Below are 20,946 nucleotides of genomic sequence, written 5' to 3'. Positions count from 1 at the left end.
TTAGGACTGTGCGACCTTTTGATCACTTTTTATAGAATTTTACATTTTTTTAAAATGGCAAAAAAGTGCCATTTTCGACTTTGGGCGCGATTTTCCGTTACGGGGTTAAACGCAGTGAAAAACCATTACCATATTTTGGGCATTTTCGGACACAGCGATACCTAATGTGTTTATAATTTTTACTGTTTATTTATATTTATATCAGTTCTAGGTAAAGGGGGATTTGAGTTTTTAGGTTTTTTTATTTTATTTTTTTTAAACTTTTTTTTTTATTTTAATTTTTGCTATATTTCAGACTCCCTAGGGTACATTAACCCTAGGTTGTCTGTAAAATCCTATCATATACTTCCATGCTACATTACAATGTGCTGATAGACCCGAGGCTACCATGGCAACAGATCGCAGTTCTCTGATGACGTCACGGGAAGCGACGATCCTCAGAAAGATTTTTGAAGCAACCGGCAGCTTTGCTGGCAGCGATCAGCCCGAAAACACCCGTGATCAGTGCTGGCACTGATCGCGGGTGTCACTGGTAAGCCTTTGCTGCAATATGCAGCAAAGACTTATCGGCCATGGAGAGGGCTCGGCCCGCGAGCCCCTTCCATGTACCGGGACCCGGCATGTGATGTAATACTACGTCACATCTGCCAGTGACCTTAGATTAATCTCTACCTTAATTCGAACCTCCCATGCACGTATCCAGGGCTTCTCCCGAGTTGCTCCAATTCTCTGGAATGCCCTTCCCCGGACTCTCAGACTAATACCCACCCTCCAAAGCTTCAAACGTGCTCTTAAAACCCATCTCTTTAGGCAAGCCTATCACACTCGCTAACTGCTTGAAATGTCTACTCTCCCTTTACTAATCCATCCTATGTCCTATCTCCCATCTGTTATCTGGCAAACGGCAGATATATACCAAGCTCCAGGCTTCTCTGCAGTCTTTTTCACCTAGGACACTGTAAATAAGATGGCGCATGATGGCTGGTTCAAGCAGCAACATCGTTGTTTAGTAAATTATTTATTAAATTATTTTATATTGTTCCCTTATAAAGAATGGCTGGACCATTTTACAACCTCTTGTGTCACCCCCCTCATCCTCATAGACTGTAAGCTCTTGTGTCACCCCCCTCATCCTCATAGACTGTAAGCTCTTGTGTCACCCCCCTCATCCTCATAGTCTGTAAGCTCTTGTGAGCAGGGCCCTCACTCCTATTGTTCCATATGACTGTTTGTTTTTTGTAATGTAATATAGTTGTATATGTCCACTATGATTTATAAAGCGCTACGGAATTTGATGGCGCTATATAAATAAAGATTATTATTATTGTTATGTCGGTAAGGGGTTAACCAACAAAGCGGATAGTGCAAACAAGGTATTTATCAGAGCATGAGTTGGTTCCAGGTCAGAGAGTCAGAGCTCTGAGAGTCTGCACATGATAACCCATTCTTTTCAGTGCAAAGTCAGACAGAAAACTGGTGTTTACACTTTAATAAATGTGGGCCTATGTGTGTATAAGAGTCAAAATATCAATTGCCTTTTAGAAAGCGTGAAACAAATAATAGAAAAATCATAGTGGGGTCTTTTGCTTTCTAAAAAAATCAATTTGCCATTTTTTTATTTTATATTTAATGTGTTTACCTGATATATGTTAATAGTAGATACTGCAGTTATGGGGGCTCTCAAATGTTTTGTGAAGTATAACTATAATAGATTTTATATATTAAAAAAACGCTCCTGCAATTGCTGTGGTTGCCCAAAATGGGGCTCATCTACTATCCAACAAACGGATATTCCTGCGATTCTAGTTTTGCAGCGCAAACTTTCAATTTGTGTCGCAAGACAATGCACTTACATGCAGTAGGAAGAAAATGGTGAACTCCCGCGGACCTCAGCAGGGAAGCGACACAAGGAGGAAATTGGGCGCACGATCTTAGGGAATCACGCTGGGGTCCATGATCGTCGTACAACGCAGGGAGGGATCGCGCAAGGGACAGGTTAGTAAATGTGCCCCAATGTCTTTTGTTTATTTTTCACTGCTTATACAACCAGGGTTCACTACAACTAAACAATGGCCTCACTCACTGTGCTGGCTTGTACGCCTTAAGAACAACAATGTCAGAGATTTCCTTACACTAGAACAATTTTAAGCAGAACATTACCAATATATGAATTTTAACACAGACTGGCAGAGAGTGAAAGTTCTAGGCTGGCGTGGGGTTTTAAAGAGTAATGTTTAAGTTGTATTTTATACCATTTACTCGCAGTTTCATTTCTTGTTGAGAATTTCAGCATATTTTGCTTGCCTATAATACTTGTATTTTTCTGTAACAGGAATTCACAAAATGCAATTTTAAGGAATTCTACCATGTATCATGCAATCTTCATAGTTTTTGATCTTTCATCATTGCATACAAGAGGTTAACTGCAGAACTCAAGCACTCACACAATCCTGAATGGAGTGCAAAACTAATAAGTCTGAAGGTAAACTAATATTTCATCAAGGAGAACCACAGGGTACAGGATATCTAAAAAATGTTTATTACCTTAGGTCCAGGTATTCCTGTTGAACCTGGTAAACCTTCGGCTCCTGCCACTCCCTACAGTATAATAAGTACAACGTATCAAACTATTTACGTTTAGTAAAATGCACATAAGAATAAAGAAGAAACATATTGCAGAAGTTATTGTCGAATATTAGAATGGATGATAAGTGGTTTCAAAATAATATTTTCATGTCCACCAAAAATAAAATATTTTTGCATGTAATATATATCATATTATAAAAGTAGTAGTATAGCTTATAGGGGACATTGGGGTAGATTTTCCCCCAGCTATATACAAAATGAGAGCACAACTCTGATTGGTTGCCATGGGCAGCTAGAACAATTGGGTGCTATGGGTGCTATAAAAGTAGAGAATTTAGAGCTTTGGAAAAGGATAATCTTTTCACATTTTTGCCACATTTCTTCATAACTAAAACAAAAAATATGATCCACATTTTTAAATTAATTTAAAGTACAATGTGTCACAAGAAAATAATCCCAAAATGCACTGAATATGTTAAAGCGTGTGATGTTCCAAAGCTATAACTGCTTATAGTGACACAGGGCAGATTTGAAAAATGGTGCCGTTTTCTCAAGGCAAAAAACGGCTGAAGGGGTTATATTGACCAAACATTTCAAGAATTAAATAGAATCACCATTGCATTACAAAAATAGTTTTAGTATTACCAGTAGTTTGATAGCAAGTCTAATGTACATTGATTAGCAGAATCTAAATTTGCATTATATATATATATACGCATGTCACTTTTTTATATACAGTATTACTATTTTATCTAATGTATTTACCAGAGCAGTATTATTAGGATATCCATTAGAGCATTGGTTGTTCTCCTTTAGAGACTTGCAGTTCCAAGAACAATTTGGAATAGAGATCAGTTATTCCAAAGTCAAATTTTCCAAAAGGGAATTCCCAAAGTCTTGCTCCATCTGGAGTTAATGTAGATTCTCTTATTTCTATTTTAACTTACTGTTTCCTATCCAACAATATCTGAAGCTGTTAACAATGGTATAAACTATTTAGAGATCTCTGATTTAAAGCAGTGGGGTCTAAACATATAGAAATATAGAAAGAAAACATATGCAATGTTTACAGCACTGTGCGTAAGAACCTTTGTTACTTAAAGTGTGAGCATGGTAATGAATGATTTCCTTCTATATCATACCAAGGTATAAATAATAGAGATGAGCGAACATACTCGTCCGAGCTTGATGCTCGATCGAGCATTAGCGTACTCGTAACTGCTCGTTGCTCGGACGAGTATTTCGCCCGCTCGAGAAAATGGCAGCTCCCGCCGTTTTGCTTTTTGGCGGCCAGAAACAGAGCCAATCACAAGACAGGAGACTCTGCACTCCACCCAGCATGACGTGGTACCCTTACACGTCGATAGCAGTGGTTGGCTGGCCAGATCAGGTGACCCTGGGATAGACTAGCCGCTGCCCGCGCTGCTCGGATCATTCTGTGTCTGGATGCCGCTAGGGAGAGAGCTGCTGCTGGTCAGGGAAAGCGTTAGGGTGTTCTATTAGCTTACTGTTAGGCAGGAGTGATTCTACAACAACCCAACAGCCCTTCTTAGGGCTACAATAACGTTATACTTTTTTTTTTTTTTGCTTGTGGCTGGGCTTGCTGGCACTAGTAGTGCAGCTAGTACCATATTGTGAGGAATTTGCAGGGGGACTTGCTACCGTTGTGTTTAGCTCTTAGTGACACACATATCCACCTCAAACACCAAAGTGGGAAAATTTATTAGGGGTTTGATTTCAATTAGGCACAGTCTGCCAGTTTCTTTTTATTTTACGTTTATTTTTTTAATAACTCAGTGTCATCTCATCTTGCATAGTAGTGTGCTTTAATACTTGGCTAGAAAATAGCCATAGGAGAATCCAAACGGCTTACTTACGCCTACAGTAGCGTTATATATATTTGATTTCTGGTTGATCTGCTGGTGGCTGTAGTTGCTGCAGTGCATCTACTAGCAAATTGTGAGCAATTTGGAGTGAGACTTGCGACCACTGTGTTTTGCGCTTAGTGACGCACATATCCATCGCAAAGACCGAAGTGGGAAAATTTATTAGGGCCCGGGGTTGGATTTCAATTAGGCACAGTCTGCCATTTCCTTTTTTATTTGACGTTTATTTTTTTCATAACTCAGCGTCATCTCATCTGGCATAGTAGTGTGCTTTAATACTTGGCTAGAAAATAGCCATAGGAGAATCCAAACGGCTTACTTACGCCTACAGTAGCGTTATATATATTTGATTTCTGGTTGATCTGCTGGTGGCTGTAGTTGCTGCAGTGCATCTACTAGCAAATTGTGAGCAATTTGGAGTGAGACTTGCGACCACTGTGTTTTGCGCTTAGTGACGCACATATCCATCGCAAAGACCGAAGTGGGAAAATTTATTAGGGCCCGGGGTTGGATTTCAATTAGGCACAGTCTGCCATTTCCTTTTTTATTTTACGTTTATTTTTTTAATAACTCAGTGTCATCTCATCTGGCATAGCAGTGTGCTTTCATACTTGGCTAGAAAATAGCCATAGCAATAGGATAGCATCGTTTGGTTTTAAAAACTAAAAAACACACAAAAAAAAAAACACTAAAAAAAGTTAAAAAAAAAATTAAAGTTATAACTCTAATTTTCAAAATGTTTAACCCGAGGGCTAGGGGTAGAGGACGAGGGCGGGGACGTGGGCGTCCAACTACTGCAGGGGTCAGAGGCCGTGGTCCTGGGCGGGGTGAGACACCACCTGCTGATGAGGGAGCAGGGGAACGCCGCAGAGCTGCACTCCCTAGGTTCATGTCTGAAGTTACTGGGACTCGTGGTAGAGCACTGTTGAGGCCAGAACAGTGCGAACAGGTGATGTCGTGGATTGCCGACAATGCTTCGAGCAATTTGTCCACCAGTCAGTCTTCCACGCAGTCCACCCATGTCACCGAAATCGGCACTCCTCCAGCTCCTGCACCTCAGCCTCCTCCCCCCCAGTCTGCCCCCTCCCAGGAAAATTTGGCATTTGAACCGGCATACTCTGAGGAACTGTTTTCTGGACCCTTCCCACAGTCACAAACCACTTGTCCGGTTGCTGATGAGCAATTTTCCGATGCCCAGGTTTTCCACCAGTCGCAGTCTGTGGGTGATGATGACCTTGTTGACGTACTGGAAGAAGTGTGTAAAGAGGTGTCCGACGATGAGGAGACACGGTTGTCAGACAGTGGGGAAGTTGTTGTCAGGGCAGGAAGTCCGAGGGGGGAGCAGACTGAGGGATCGGAGGATGATGAGGTGACAGACCCAAGCTGGGTTAAGAGGCCGGGTGAACACAGTGCTTCTGAGACGGAGGAGAGTCCTCGACCAGAACAGGTTGGAAGAGGCAGGGGTGGGGCCAGACGGAGAGGCAGGGCCAGAGCTGGTGCATCAGCGCCAAATGTGTCAACTAGTGAAGCTCCCGTGGCGAGGGCTCCTGCGGCGAGGGCTAGATTTTCAGAAGTCTGGAGGTTCTTTAAGGAAACACCGGATGACCGACGGACTGTGGTGTGCCACATTTGCCAAACCAGGATCAGCAGGGGTTCCACCACTACTAGCTTAACTACCACCAGTATGCGCAGGCATATGAATGCTAAACACCCCACTCAGTGGCAACAAGCGCGTTCACCTCCGGCCGTGCACACCACTGCTCCTTCCCCTGTGTCAGCTGATAGTCAGCCCCCTGCCCAGGACCCTGCCACAAAAACCCCATCGTCGCCTCCACGATCCTCCACAGCATCCACCAGCGTTCAGCTCTCCATACCCCAGACGCTGGAGCGGAAACGCAAATATAGTGCAACCCACCCGCACGCCCAAGCCCTTAATGTGCACATCTCCAGATTGCTAAGCCTGGAGATGCTGCCCTATAGGCTAGTAGAGACCGAGGCCTTTCGCAGCCTCATGGCGGCGGCCGCCCCTCGGTATTCGGTCCCCAGCCGCCACTACTTTTCCCGATGTGCCATCCCAGCCCTGCACCAGCACGTGTCAGACAACATAATCCGTGCCCTGACCAACGCCGTTTCTGACAAGGTCCACCTGACCACGGACACGTGGACGAGTGCTGCCGGGCAGGGCCACTATATATCGCTGACGGCACATTGGGTTAACTTGGTGGAGGCTGGGACCGAGTCTGACCCTGCGGCTGGTCATATACTGCCGACGCCGAGGATTGCGGGGCCTACCTCGGTCCAGGTGTTTCAGGCCTACTATGCCTCCTCCTCCTCCTCCCACCCCTCCTCCACCTCCTCCTCCGAACGACCATCCGTGGGCATGGCGCCATCAGTCGGTAGCTCTAGGCACAGCAGCAGTGCCGTCGCTAAGCGACAGCAGGCGGTGCTCAAACTGCTGAGCCTAGGCGATAAAAGGCACACCGCCCAAGAACTATTACAGGGCATCACGGCGCAGACTGATCTGTGGCTGGCACCGCTGAACCTGAAGCCAGGCATGGTTGTGTGTGACAACGGCCGTAACCTGGTGGCGGCTCTGCAACTCGGCAGACTGACACATGTGCCATGCCTGGCCCATGTGTTAAATCTGATAGTTCAGCGTTTCCTCAAGACATACCCCAATCTGTCTGATTTGCTCACGAAGGTGCGCCGCATCTGTGCGCATTTCAGGAAGTCCAGCACAGATGCTGCCACTCTCAGGGCAGCGCAGCGCCGCCTCCAACTGCCCGCTCACCGACTGTTGTGCGACGTGCCCACGAGGTGGAATTCAACACTGACCATGTTATCCAGAGTTTACCAGCAGCGCCGAGCGATTGTAGACTGCCAGATGTCAACTTCCACCAGAACTGGTAGTCAGGTCAGTCAGCTTCCTCAAGTCTACAATGAGGAGTGGATGTGGATGTCTGATATCTGTCAGGTGCTGAGTAACTTTGAGGAGTCAACACAGATGGTCAGTGGCGATGCCGCCATCATCAGCCTCACCATCCCGCTGCTTGGCCTGTTGAAAAACTCTCTGGTCAGCATGAAGTCGGAAGCTTTGCGCTCCTCACAAGAGACGGGGGAAGAAGATTCCCTTGTTGATAGCCAAAGCACCCTTAGGTCTGTTTCTCAGCGCATATCGGAGGAGGTGGAGGTGGAGGAGGATGAGGAGGAAGAGGAGGAGAATGTTGGCGAGACACAAGAGGGGACCATTGTTGAGTCCTTCACTGTTGAGCGTGTATGGGCAGAAGAAGAGGAGTTGGAGGAGTTGGAGGAGGAGGAAATGGACAGTCAGGCCAGTGAGGGGAGTGAATTCTTACGCGTTGGTACTCTGGCGCGTATGGCAGATTTCATGCTAGGCTGCCTATCCCGTGACCCTCGCGTTCAAAGAATTTATTCCAGCACCGATTACTGGGTGTTCACTCTCCTGGACCCACGGTACAAGCAAAATCTTTCCACTCTCATCCCTGGAGAGGAAAGGAGTGTGAGAATGCATGAATACCAGCAGGCCCTGGTGCACAAGCTGAAACAGTATTTCCCTTCTGACAGCGCTAGCGGCAGAGTGCGTAGTTCTGCGGGACAAGTAGCGAGGGAGAGTAGGCGAGCAGGCAGCTTGTCCAGCACTGGCAAGGGTACGCTTTACAAGGCTTTTGCCAGCTTTATGTCACCCCAGCAAGACACTGTCACCTGTCCCCAGTCTCGGCAGAGTAGGGCTGATCTTTACAGAAAGATGGTGAGGGAGTACGTAGCTGACCATACCATCGTCCTAAATGATCACACAGCTCCCTACAACTACTGGGTTTCAAAGCTGGACATGTGGCACGAACTGGCGCTGTACGCCTTGGAGGTTCTTGCCTGCCCTGCCGCTAGCGTCTTGTCCGAGCGGGTTTTCAGTGCAGCTGGTGGCATCATCACCGATAAGCGTACACGCCTGTCGACTGACAGCGCTGACAGGCTGACGCTTATCAAGATGAATAAAGCCTGGATTTCTCCTAATTTCCAATCTCCACCAGGTGAAGGAAGCTCAACCTGAATAATTTATCCACTCCTCCTCCTCCTCATTTTCCTCCTTCTCCTCCTCTTTGTACAGTAAAGCAGAGGAAACTGGCTATTTTTTGACAGGGCCCACTGGCTCTAGCTATAGTACTTTATGCATTTAATTTTTCTGGAGGGCCACCGACCCGGTCCTCTGTTTTAAACAATTTTTGGGAGTGCCACATACAGGCACTCAATCTATTCAATTTTTCTGGAGGGCCACCTACCTGCTCCTCTGGTTTGAAAACTTTTTTGGACTGCCACATACAGGCACTCAATCTATTCCATTTTTCTGGAGGGCCACCTACCTGCTCCTCTGGTTTGAAAACTTTTTTGGACTGCCACATACAGGCACTCAATCTATTCCATTTTTCTGGAGGGCCACCTACCTGCTCCTCTGGTTTGAAACTTTTTTGGACTGCCACATACAGGCACTCAATCTATTCCATTTTTCTGGAGGGCCACCTACCTGCTCCTCTGGTTTGAAAACTTTTTTGGACTGCCACATACAGGCACTCAATCTATTCCATTTTTATGGAGGGCCACCTACCTGCTCCTCTGGTTTGAAAACTTTTTTGGACTGCCACATACAGGCACTATCCAAATTGAATTGTCTCCATAGCAGCCTCCACACGTTGTCTCCATTGCTACCTCCAAAAGTCGTCCATATAGCTGCCTCCATACATCGTCCCTTTATCAAACGAGGTGTGTCAGGCCGAAATTTGGGTTGTTTTCATGGATTCCACATCAAAGTTGTTAACTTTGTCGCCACCCTGCTGTGTTATCCACAAAATACACTGGCAAACTTTTACCATTTACGGATATTATTTCAGCGCTTCTTGCGCAGATGTTTACATTCCCCTCACCCGCCATATCCTAAACTTATAAGAACGCTACTACACTTGATCTTATACAAAAGGTTCTTAGAAGTGCTGTTTGGGGAGTAGCCTAGAGACAGGGGCTTGGATTGGCGAAAGCTCGCCTGGCAGCGGAGCACCAGCTCCATGCAAAGAACCAACTAACAGAGTTTTAACTGCAGCACCTTTAATCTACTACTAGTTCACTGCCTCCATACATGGCCGCCTTATCAAACGTGCTGTGTCAGGCAGAATTTTGGGTTGTTTTCATGGCTTCCACAACAAACTTGTTAACTTTGTCGCCACCCTGCTGTGTAATCCTCAAAATATACTGGCAAACTTTTACCATTTACGGATATTATTTCAGCGCTTCTTGCGCATCTGTTTACATTCCCCTCACCCGCCATATTCCAAACTTATAAGAACGCTACTACACTTAACTTGGTGCAGGCTGGGACCGAGTCTGACCCTGGGGCTGGTCATATACTGCCGACGCAGAGGATTGCGGGGCCTACCTCGGTCCAGGTGTTTCAGGCCTACTATGCCTCCTCCTCCTCCCACCCCTCCTCCACCTCCTCCTCCTCCGAATTACCATCCGTGGGCATGGCGCCATCAGTCGGTAGCTCTAGGCACAGCAGCAGTGCCGTCGCTAAGCGACAGCAGGCGGTGCTCAAACTGCTGAGCCTAGGTGATAAAAGGCACACCGCCCAAGAGCTATTACAGGGCATTCCACATCAAACTTGTTAACTTTGTCGCCACTGTGCTGTGTAAGCCACAAAATATACTGGAAAACTTTTTTCATTTACGGATATTATTTCAGCGCTTCTTGCGCAGATGTTTACATTCCCCTCACCCGCCATATCCCAAACTTATAAGAACGCTACTACACTTGATCTTATACAAAAGGTTCTTAGAAGTGCTGTTTGGGGAGTAGCCTAGAGACAGGGGCTTGGATTGGCGAAAGCTCGCCTGGCAGCGGAGCGCCAGCTCCATGCCAAGATCCAACTAACATAGTTTGAACTGCAGCACCTTTAATCTACTACTAGTTCACTGCCTCCATACATGGTCCCCTTATCAAACGAGCTGTGTCAGGCAGAATTTTGGGTTGTTTTCATGGCTTCCATGTTAACTTTGTCGCCACCCTGCTGTGTAATCCACAAAATATACTGGCAAACTTTTATCATGTACCGATATTATTTGAGCGCTTCTTGCTCACCTCCTTTGGTTCCTCTCTGCCACCCATTGGTTTGAAGCCTGAGTCCATTTAGGGTATGTCGCCATGCCACTCTCTAGCCTGCCGCTGCTGCCGCTGCCTCTGCATGCCGTCCCCTATAGTGTCAGGGTCAATTATTGGATGTTTTAGATGCTATCTAGCTTCATTCTGTCACTCTGTCATGGCCATGCTGTTGCCCATAATTTTGGCATAATGGTGCGATTAAGCAGCCTCAGAGGCATCCATGCATGCTGCCCCTGCTGTTTCCTGTCCATTTCCGTGGTGTTTCCATCCTTTTCTGAGGTTCCCAGGTGTTTGGCCAAGCTTCCCTGTGCAGAGCCTTGGTCCCCTTGAAAAATGCTCGAGTCTCCCATTGACTTCAATGGGGCTCGTTACTCGAAACGAGCACTCGAGCATCGGGAAAAGTTCGTCTCGAATAACGAGTACCCGAGCATTTTAGTGCTCGCTCATCTCTAATAAATAAGGATGTACATCAGAAACACGTAGGTTGGGAAACTGCCATGTTGATTTTCTTCCTCATCACATGGATTTTTTTAACATATGGAATAAACTTTATTTATTTTATTGATATGGATTAATTGAAGGTGTGGGACATTTTTATTTATCTTCTGACCATTACAACCAAGAGAGTTTGCTAATCTTCTAATGTAAGCGGTGGACAGAGCTGCACACAGTCTCATTTGTAAAGAGAAACTGTGTCCACATATGGGGTGAATGGAAATGCACTGAAATGTGAAATTTGGAATATTTTCCATAGAATTATTTTGCTTTAGATAATCTAAAACAGAAATTGACTAATTCATTATAGGAATGTTCCATTAAAATTGATTGTATTTTTTTTTTAAATAGGATTTAAATAACCTCTTGGGGTTTGATGTTTTAATAACCCATCAGATACTCAACTACTGCAACTTCTATTTGATAAAGGGTGAAGGCTTCCCTGGCACTGAACGTGTACCCCTGCAACACAAATGTGGGTTTCTTAGAGGATTTCATGGTAAAAAGAGGCCTACTTAAAGGCCTTCAGGTGTGCCAGTAATGTTACACTGACAAGCATAATACAGTATTTTTCTTAAGGAAAAGTCAGTCAGTGTACTAGGAGCTCATTATTTCACACCTCACTAAAGAACTACCCAATCCATTTTATACAACATATATACCAGTACAATTAATCTCTGTACATATACCAATGTGTGCTGTTTTTACATACTGGAATCCCAGGAGATCCTCTGACACCAGGTTCCCCAGGTGGTCCTACTTCACCCTTGGTTAAAAAAAAATAGTTAGGAAACTTGGTAACACACAACAAAAAGCATTGAACTGGATGGAAACATTTAAGCTAAAATTTTACTACATTTTAGTTAAAGGAAATCTACCATCAAAATCAAGCATAGTAAACCAAGGGCACCTACTCATAGATCTAGGCACTGTGACTATGGTAATCTTGTATTTGTTATCTATGCCCTTCATCACTCTAAAATCAACTTTTAAAATGATGTTAATGAGTCTGAAGTTACCTTCACTCCCCCTTGCTTCTGCCTGCTGTAATCTCACAGCAGCAGCAAAAGTTTTAGCACACAGTGGGTGGGAAATAGTACTCCCTGTACACTGTAACAGCCTACAACACAAAGGGGCTCTGGCTACATGCCCCAGAGCCCTTCAGGCTTATTAGCATAAGTTTAAAAGTTGGTTTTAGAAGGAAAGAGGCCCTGGATAACAAATATAAGAGTATGTGTCCCTGGTTTATCATGCTTGATTAAGTTGATAGATTGACTTTAACTTGTAGGCGATGCCTACATTTGTACCTCAGAAACATACATAGATTTGATGCCCTACCTTTAAGCCACTAGCACCATCGTTTCCAGGAATTCCTGGTATTCCCTGATGACAAGCATAAAAATGCTAGATTACTATCAATTACAATTTATTAACCATAACAAAAAATCATAAATATTAATGAGCACATGTCAAATTCACTTAAAAATGTATTTGTATTTTACAGTTATTATACACTGTAATGGGAACTGTCCTATAATTTACAATTTTATCTGCGTTAACTTTAGTGCTGATTGAGAAGGGAGATGGCAGAAGGGAGAAGGGAGATATGAGCGAGACATGGAAATGCTAAGAGGAAAAGCTAAGAGGATGGATGCACCAAATAAATTACAAAGGGGTCATTTATCTTTAGTCTGGATATTTGTGTGTATCTTTTTTTCTTTTATTCTGGGTTTTGGACTTTTGGTTTTGATTTATCTTAGAGGGCGATATACCAGGCAGCTGAGTCTGTGGGATTTTTTGTGACTTTTGTTGTGTTTACTCCATAATTGCGACATTTTTATATATCCACATGTGAATTCTTAAGCTATATCAGGAACAACAGGGAGTCACTGCTTTGGCAAAATTTGCTAGGAGATTGGAGACGTTGCAAATTTTGGAGCACATATAAGATAAAAAAGAAAAGTAGACCCTCAATGAAGTATAGTTATTCATATAAAACTAAAATTATACTATGAAGAAGTTTATTATGTCTCTATTACTACAGATAAACTTCATCTGACTTTTAGCAACTTGTATGGGACAAAACTGCTATGCCAGTTTCTTAACCCCTTCACCTCTGCCATACTACGGTACTTGCACACGCCCTATGCAGAAAGGACATGAATAAACGTCTTGACAGTGACCACTCTCAAACGGCCATATCTCCTGAACCCTGATTGATGTAATTTTAAACAGAAATATTCCCCTTTAAAGAGGACCTGTCACTGCGGCGGAGTGCAGTGTAATTGTCGGACAGCTCGCAAAGCTGTCCGATGTATCCATGAGGGGGCGGGGTTGGGGCGTGGCTAGGCGCGGTGTCACTGCCGGCCTATGGAGCGAGTGGGGCGGTCTGTGGAAGAGGCAGCGCCCCCGCCGCAGTGTTTGACAGCGTTACCGGAAACCTATGATATGTAAAGCTTATGGTAAAGCTTATCCTGAGATATCGTCATTTAAGGAAGCGCATAGCGAACGTCAAAAATTGACCTGGACATTCAAGTATCAATGACCATGAGTCATGAAGGGGTTAAGCTAACTACATATAAATCCATGATACTAACAGGTAGCCCTTGTTGACCTTCCATTCCTGGTGGTCCTGGTTTTCCTTCTTCTCCCTTTAGAACAAAGAAATATCATGTCATACAGGCTTTAGTATAAGAAGGACTACATAATTTTATGAGCATTGCTAATTAGAGAAAGGAGAGAGGACCCTGCCCATGAAGATTCACAATTTATATGGGAGGGCAGAAGTTAACACTAGGTGAGGAAGCAAAACAGTGTAGTTAGTGTTTGTTGTAGGCAATCCTGAACATCCTGACATATTTTGGTAGAGAGTTCCAAAGTGTGGGGGATGCACGGGTTAGATGCAAGAGATGTTCTTGATATGGAGATGGCAGGTTGTAGTAAAGGCCTGAATGTAAAGGAAATGTACCATCAGGAATCTACCTATTAAGGTAGATCCAATGGTAGGTTCCTCCTTGGTTCCTCAGCACAAAACTATTGTTTCTCTAATACTTCCTGATACATGCACCTGATACAACCAAGCTGTATTCATGCCACCAGCATCCTCGGAGCTCTACCAAGTAGCTCCTGCCCCAGTGAGTGCCACCAGCAAAGCATACATGCATATCCTTGCAGGTGCCAGCATTGGAGAAGGAGCTACTACACATGGACAGAGCTCTGAGGAAGCCATGCAAAACTAGGATGCATTTGGAGGTGGAACAGAAGGGGCTATAGGGACACTGAGTAGCCTTTGCTCCCACAGCCCTGAGAGATACTCTACACGCCAGTATCCTCCGCCAATAATTTGCATATTTGTAAAATATAGTTTAGATCAGTTTAAGAAGTTTAACCCCTTAAGAACGCAGGGTTTTTTGCTAATTTTCTCCACCTTCAAAAATCCATAACTTTTTCAATTTCCTCTTAACAGTGCTGTGTGAGGGCTTATTTTGCGCGTAACAAATTTTACTTCTTCGTGGCATTATTTATTATTCCATGCCGTGTACTGGGAACCTGGAAAAAAATTCCAAATGTGGAAAAATTGGAAAAAAGCATTTGCGTCACGTTCTTGTGGGCATTAACCCTAGATGGTCTGATTGTTCCTATCATATGGTGCAGTTCTACTGCAGTGTATCCAGTATGGCTAGTGTTGTGGTGAGACTATGATAACAGAGCAAGACATCACTGGGAGCAGAGCATAAGGGGGAGGAGGAGTTATAAAATCAAACTATTTAAGCTCCATTTTGCGACTAATGACATTGAGTTTTGTTACATTCATTTACTTATAGCATCATGGGTTTTTGTATCAAATATTCATATTGATTTGTAAAGCGCTATGGAATTTGATGGCACTAAATAAATAAAGATTATTATTAAGATTATTATTATATTCCTGGAATTCTCCTTTAATTGAACATTACACAATATTCCAATCTGGTTATATAACAAATAAGTGAAAACTAACACTCAATTATTTACAACATACTATTCATGATTAATAAAAGACACTCATGTCTTTACTGTCTCTAGGAGTTTTGTGTAGGTGTTTGGGTATTTAAAAAATAAAACTTCAAATAGCATAAAACAGTATTAGCACCCCCAATAGAGGTTGTTGAATTAAACAAATGCTCAAAGGAGACATTTAATATTGGAGCCCCTTGCTGAGATCCACTATTCATGTATGCCAATTGTCTATTAGTCAACAGTAACGTAAGAGAGTGCAAATGATTACAGAAACTATTTTAACCATAAGTAGCTGTTTATTGTAACGTTTACTGTGCATGTTCAGTACTTTAAGTATCTAAAATGACAGCTCACTAGGAAATAGGAAAGCTGTTTGGAAACCCAATAATGTGTCCAACAAATGTTGTTTTTACTTGTGGACTGATTTATGAGCTGGCAGACTTAGTTCTTAACCAGCCTTAAAAATAAAAAAACAAGATCAATAAGAGCTGCAGATATTTCTATATTTAATGTAAAACATTATAGTCTCAGTCAAATATTTGGCCCCAACAATTCAAACTGTATATGGTATTGAATCTGCTCTGGTGAGAAAAACAAGGGGAACACAACATTTCCTGGAAAGAAACTTTAAATATGAAATATTCCTGCATACTTTTACTGATTATTTATTAAATATATTGTAATTAAGACAATTAAAATCTATTTTTTTAAAGAAATGTAGGCCCCTTTCCAGTACATGTAAGAATGTTACATTTTTTAAACCAGATTGTTCCCACGACCCATATCGCGGGTCTATCTATCTATCTATCTATCTATCTATCTATCTATCTATCTATCTATCTATCTATCTATCTAATCTATCTAATCTATTATCTAGAAAAATTAAAACAATTCAGCTGCACCAGTTAAGAAAAATCGGGTGCTCAACTTTAAGGTTTGTTAAATCCTTTCACATATAAAAATCAAAAAATGGTGGCACTCCAAGTTCTTGTGAAAAAGGAATTCTTTTATTCAAAAAGTGCTCAGTGCTTTGAGTTCAGTCTTTCTACAGTTTTTTGACGAACATAATGTTTCACCCCCCCCAAAATTAAAAACTTCCTTTCATCACTTTAAAGAACTGTGGACAACTTCTCCTCTGTTATCACAACAAGTACCTGAGCAAAAGTGAGTTTAGCTTTTTGATTCTTTTTGTGATGTTTGGTCACGACAGAGTAGATTTAATTCCAAATGCTCTTAAATGCTGTGACACTATATGACGAGACAGATCCTTACCCTGTTCAATGCTGAACTGGCAAACAATTCCAGCTGTGGTGTTAAAACAATTACCCATGGGGATTCTCTGCAATATCCTGTCCTCTCTTGCATTTGTCTTTTGAAGGTAAAAAGCCTTTTAGGGGGGGTGGGGGGCATGAATGAAAATTGTGATGTTAAGATGCAATATTCTAGAAAACAAAGACTCGGAATTACCAACTTCTCTTGTTATGGCTTAAAGGGTAACCCTTTTGGCTTTTATCTGGAAAACCTCATGCTGGAGGGTTTCAGTCACTTCAGAAAGGCACACCATTTTTGCAAAGTCAATAAAAACTAGAAAGTTAGGTGTCAGTTAATTAGGGTTTGACAGATTATTAAGGAAATTACCACCACGTGCTCGATTAACTACAATAACTCAGTGTTCTTTTACAATTACCTCATTTACATTTTTATTTTGTGCTTTAGAATATATTTAAATTATGAAATAACATCAAAATACTGCTATTTTACTAATGTTAGGATTACATAATAAGCTTAGCATTTATAAAAATTATGTGTGGAATACACATTGGATTGAAAAACAGAAAATATTTTTATCAAATACTTTTTAACAATCTATCCAACATGGCCTCATACCCCAACACCATGGAGTGGGGGGGGGGATTTTAAAAATATTAAATGGGAAAGCCCAATTTTTATTATTGAATTGATTCAATTTGTGATTTAATAATTTTAAAGATGGTGCTGTAATCACTGAAAATAAAGGTAAACAAAAAATGTTTAAAAATGGGCATATCTCAAGAAATACACAGTGGATCAAAAAACTATAAAATCTATCCAATGATGCAAAAATGATGCATCTCCACCCTCTGGGTGTGGGGTGAGGACAACTTTAAACTCTTAAATGGAAAAAACTATTTTTTATTGCAGATTTAGATTCCCAAGGAAAAATTACATTGATTTGACCTATTCTTTTTTTGGGTGACAAATGACACTGTAATTTCCAGAAATCTAAATGTGTCCAAAAACATTTTTACAAAAGGGGATATTTCGATAAATATCCTATCCAAATTTGAGCACTTAATGTAAAGCTTTCAATATTTGAAAACTTTGTAGAAAATGAGAAAAATCCTCAACCTCATAGGGGAGGAGAGTTTAGTTGATCAAGGCAAAGAAAGGTGCAAGGGGAATAACATTAAACCAGCACCACAAAAATAACAGAAAACCACTACATCCATGTTACCGTTCCTGGATTAAGCTGAATGTTGTTTTTACACCCTCATGGATTGAAAATATAGGGTCAACTTAAGTATCATTGGAACAATTTTAAAGAAATACTTGTCACCTATTTTTCGATCCAATGAGTGATTCTTGAGATATGCCAAAAATGGTAGCAATGAAAACTTCATGTCACCAAAAAATGACACAATTATACAGATTCATATACCAAATTATGAAAAAGGTTTGATCATCAGAAAATGTTTGTAAAAAGTTTTTTAAGTCCTAAAGTTTGTTAAAACCTAACAAAACCTAAATAAATGTGCCATCTTCATGACTCAAAAGAACACAGTTTAAATAAGTTTTTTCACAAATTGGAATTTTTCTTCCACTTTCCATTATAGGGCATGGCAAATAAAGTACTGACACTAAGAACTACAATCTGTTATGCAGAAAACAAGCCCTAATGCAGATCTGTAGATGGAAAAATAAAAACAGTTTGGATATTTAAAGGTGGGGAGTTAAACACGGAAAAGCAAAAAACACAAATCTCCTTGTCCTTGGTTAAGTGAAATTTACCATCAAAATTAAACTTGATAAAGCAGGGACACTTACTCATAGGGGCACTGTCACTGCGGTGAACTTCCAATATTTAGCATCTAAGACCCCCTTCAACTTTTAAAATGATGCTAATGATCAAGAATTACATTGGAACAATTTAAATGTTGTCTGTTTCTTTGCTCACTACATTTAAACAGCGATCAGTGTGAGCACTAATCATGGTCATTATTTTTTGGTTCAGCCAGACCAAAACATAGACCCAAATTTCTGATGAAGATCAGGAATAGGTCCAAGGGACCCGGATCTCCAAAGTTCGACACAGACAGTATTAGTTAAATATACATTTTATCCAAACCCTTTGGATTAAATTTAAATACGCAGAATGCCAAATATATGAAGATGAGGCCTAGTAGCAAAACGCCATAAAGTTCTTTATAATTTATTCTGAAAGTAATACTTAGACATTGATGAAAAAATGCAAAACACATTATAATTGGGTGTACTAGATTCCTAAAGTTACCTTTTCTCCAAGATATCCTGGTGTACCATCTTTTCCATGTATTCCAGGCATACCCTAAAAAATTGCAACACTGAGAGGCAAAGCAAAAAACAGAACCAAATAGTGATATTTCATATTAAAGGAAATCTACCATCCGGAAACCACTTACTGAAATAGTTCACAATGCAGATTCCCCATGCCTGCAGCAGCTGCATCTCATTTTTCCTAATTCTGGGATGCAGCTGCTGTAGAAATAAACTTTAAGCAATGCCCACGAGCAGCAGGCGCATCTCCGACAGCAGGACAGGAGCTACTGAGATTGCGCAGAGCTCCATTGATGCTGAAAACTCACAAGACTTACTCATAACACGCATAACACGCCCCCAGTAGCCTCTAAAATTAGCATAATCTTTGATTAAAGTTTATTTCTGCAGCAGCTGCATCACAGAGTTAGAAAAAAAAAAACGATGGGGAATCTGTACCGGGAACTACTTCAGAAAGTAGTTTCCTGATGTTAGATGTCCTTTAATGTTAGTTTTATCTCTTAACTATACTTACTGGTCTCCCAGCCTTTCCAATTGACCCACTACTTCCTTTGTCTCCTTTAGCGCCCTAAATTATGAATGTGGAATATAAAGTAACATTTACATTTCTTAAACAAAATAAATGTTTTATCTGCTGATTTGCTTAATGGATAAACTATACAAGTTCATGCTACATTTGGAGATTCTATCAAAATTTTAGTAGTCGTATCAAGAAATCATGTTTATTTCATGCCACATATGTTACTATGAGCCAATATGAAAGGTAAGGAGGAAAGCATTCTATGAAATTAAAGATTATTATGATAGGTTAAAAATAAGTACTTATATAGTATAGTGTAAAAGTATACTAAAAAGTATTACCAACCTTTTTACCATCAACTCCGCTAGACCCCTTTTCTCCTCTTTGGCCCCGCTCACCCTAAGTAAATGCAGCAGAATTTAATTAAAAGAATACCCCCAAAAAATATTCTCCTTAAAAATCTTATTTAATCCACTAAGCTAAAGGGAAAATAAAGAGGGCATGGATTTATTTCAGATAAAGAATCACTGCGCATTTTACAAAGTTACCTAAAGGACCTTCCCATTTACTGCAATATGACAAGAAAATCTTTAAAAAAATCTTTCCTGTTCTCAGTTCAGTACTGGCCTGACAGTTCATTAGCTTGCTTCCCAACAATCTCTGGCCTTCTCAGCTTTGTACTTGAAGGAATGTTATAGGATTGTCAGCCAAGCAGTTCACAGCTAATCAGTACTAAGGTAATGGTAACCAAATAAGATGATCTGAGTATATCATAGCAGAGTAATATTTTCTAGAACTTTTTTAAAAAAAACATTTTTTTAAAATATTAACTTGTTAAATTAAATTGTACATTTCTATACTAATCAGTAAAGTATGATGTAAAATAACAATAAATTAAAAAAGCAAATACTTGCTGTCCATTAACTGTTTGAATCAACAAAATAATGCCAGTATATGATAATATGGGTTGTCACTATGACAGACACAGTCATGAGAAAAAAAAGTACACTCTACAATTCTATAGTTTATAAGGTTTTAATAAAATCTCAACTGCATATCAACAGAATACCAATTCCCCTGTATAATAATGTATCCAAATCAAAATAGTCATGTGTCACAAAAACATTGATTGTGATAATTAACGTGGGTATGCCCACAGTACAAAGACTAGTGCCCCCTAAGAAACAGCCATATTGGAGTTTCATTTGTAAATCCAAAAAGTGGCTTAAAGACCTATTTACGCCAGGGGCTTGACCCTATCAAAGTCAAATTGCATTCTGGTTAGTCAGGGTTGCATTCACTAACCAACATTGTGTATTTCTCCCATCTTTTATCTTGCATGCACGATATACCAATCTACAGACTACTGAAACCTTGTGCGTAAGACAGCACCTGGTGACTGGATCAAGTCACAAGAATTTTATCAAATAATTGTTTAATTTTTAAAACAAACTGAAATAACACATTTTTCAAATTATTTTATACATTTATTGTAATCCTGTATAAAGAATGGCTGGACCATTGTCCACCACCTCTGTCACCCCTGACTCCTCATAGATTTCTGTGTAACAAATTTTAATTCTCAGTAAAGTTATCTATTATTCCATGCCCGGTATGGCACTCCCCGATGGCGCCCACATGCTGTAGCCCTTTAAATCCTGCCACTGGCAGCGAGTTAATACTCGTGATCAGTGCTAGCGGTGGGTATTTGCAGCAATATGC

At 41.3% G+C, this 20,946-nt stretch overlaps 1 protein-coding gene across 1 annotated transcript in view; it reads right to left on the bottom strand.

Moving 5' to 3' along the window:
* COL21A1 (collagen type XXI alpha 1 chain) overlaps positions 1-20,946 on the bottom strand; it is a 235,518-nt gene that overhangs the window by 15,664 nt on the left and 198,908 nt on the right. The window contains exons 16-22 of the mRNA XM_072142258.1: positions 19,570-19,623; positions 19,219-19,272; positions 18,682-18,735; positions 13,730-13,783; positions 12,471-12,515; positions 11,845-11,898; positions 2,545-2,598 (exon numbers count right to left, since the gene is read on the bottom strand). Coding sequence (XP_071998359.1) covers positions 2,545-2,598; positions 11,845-11,898; positions 12,471-12,515; positions 13,730-13,783; positions 18,682-18,735; positions 19,219-19,272; positions 19,570-19,623 — 369 coding nt within the window. The remainder of the gene's footprint in view (positions 1-2,544; positions 2,599-11,844; positions 11,899-12,470; positions 12,516-13,729; positions 13,784-18,681; positions 18,736-19,218; positions 19,273-19,569; positions 19,624-20,946) is intronic.

This window comes from Engystomops pustulosus, chromosome 3 (assembly GCF_040894005.1).
Source record: "Engystomops pustulosus chromosome 3, aEngPut4.maternal, whole genome shotgun sequence".
Classification (NCBI taxonomy): domain Eukaryota; kingdom Metazoa; phylum Chordata; class Amphibia; order Anura; family Leptodactylidae; genus Engystomops; species Engystomops pustulosus.
The sequence above is the reverse complement of the archived record's forward strand: the minus strand, read 5'-3'. Positions and strand labels throughout refer to the sequence as shown.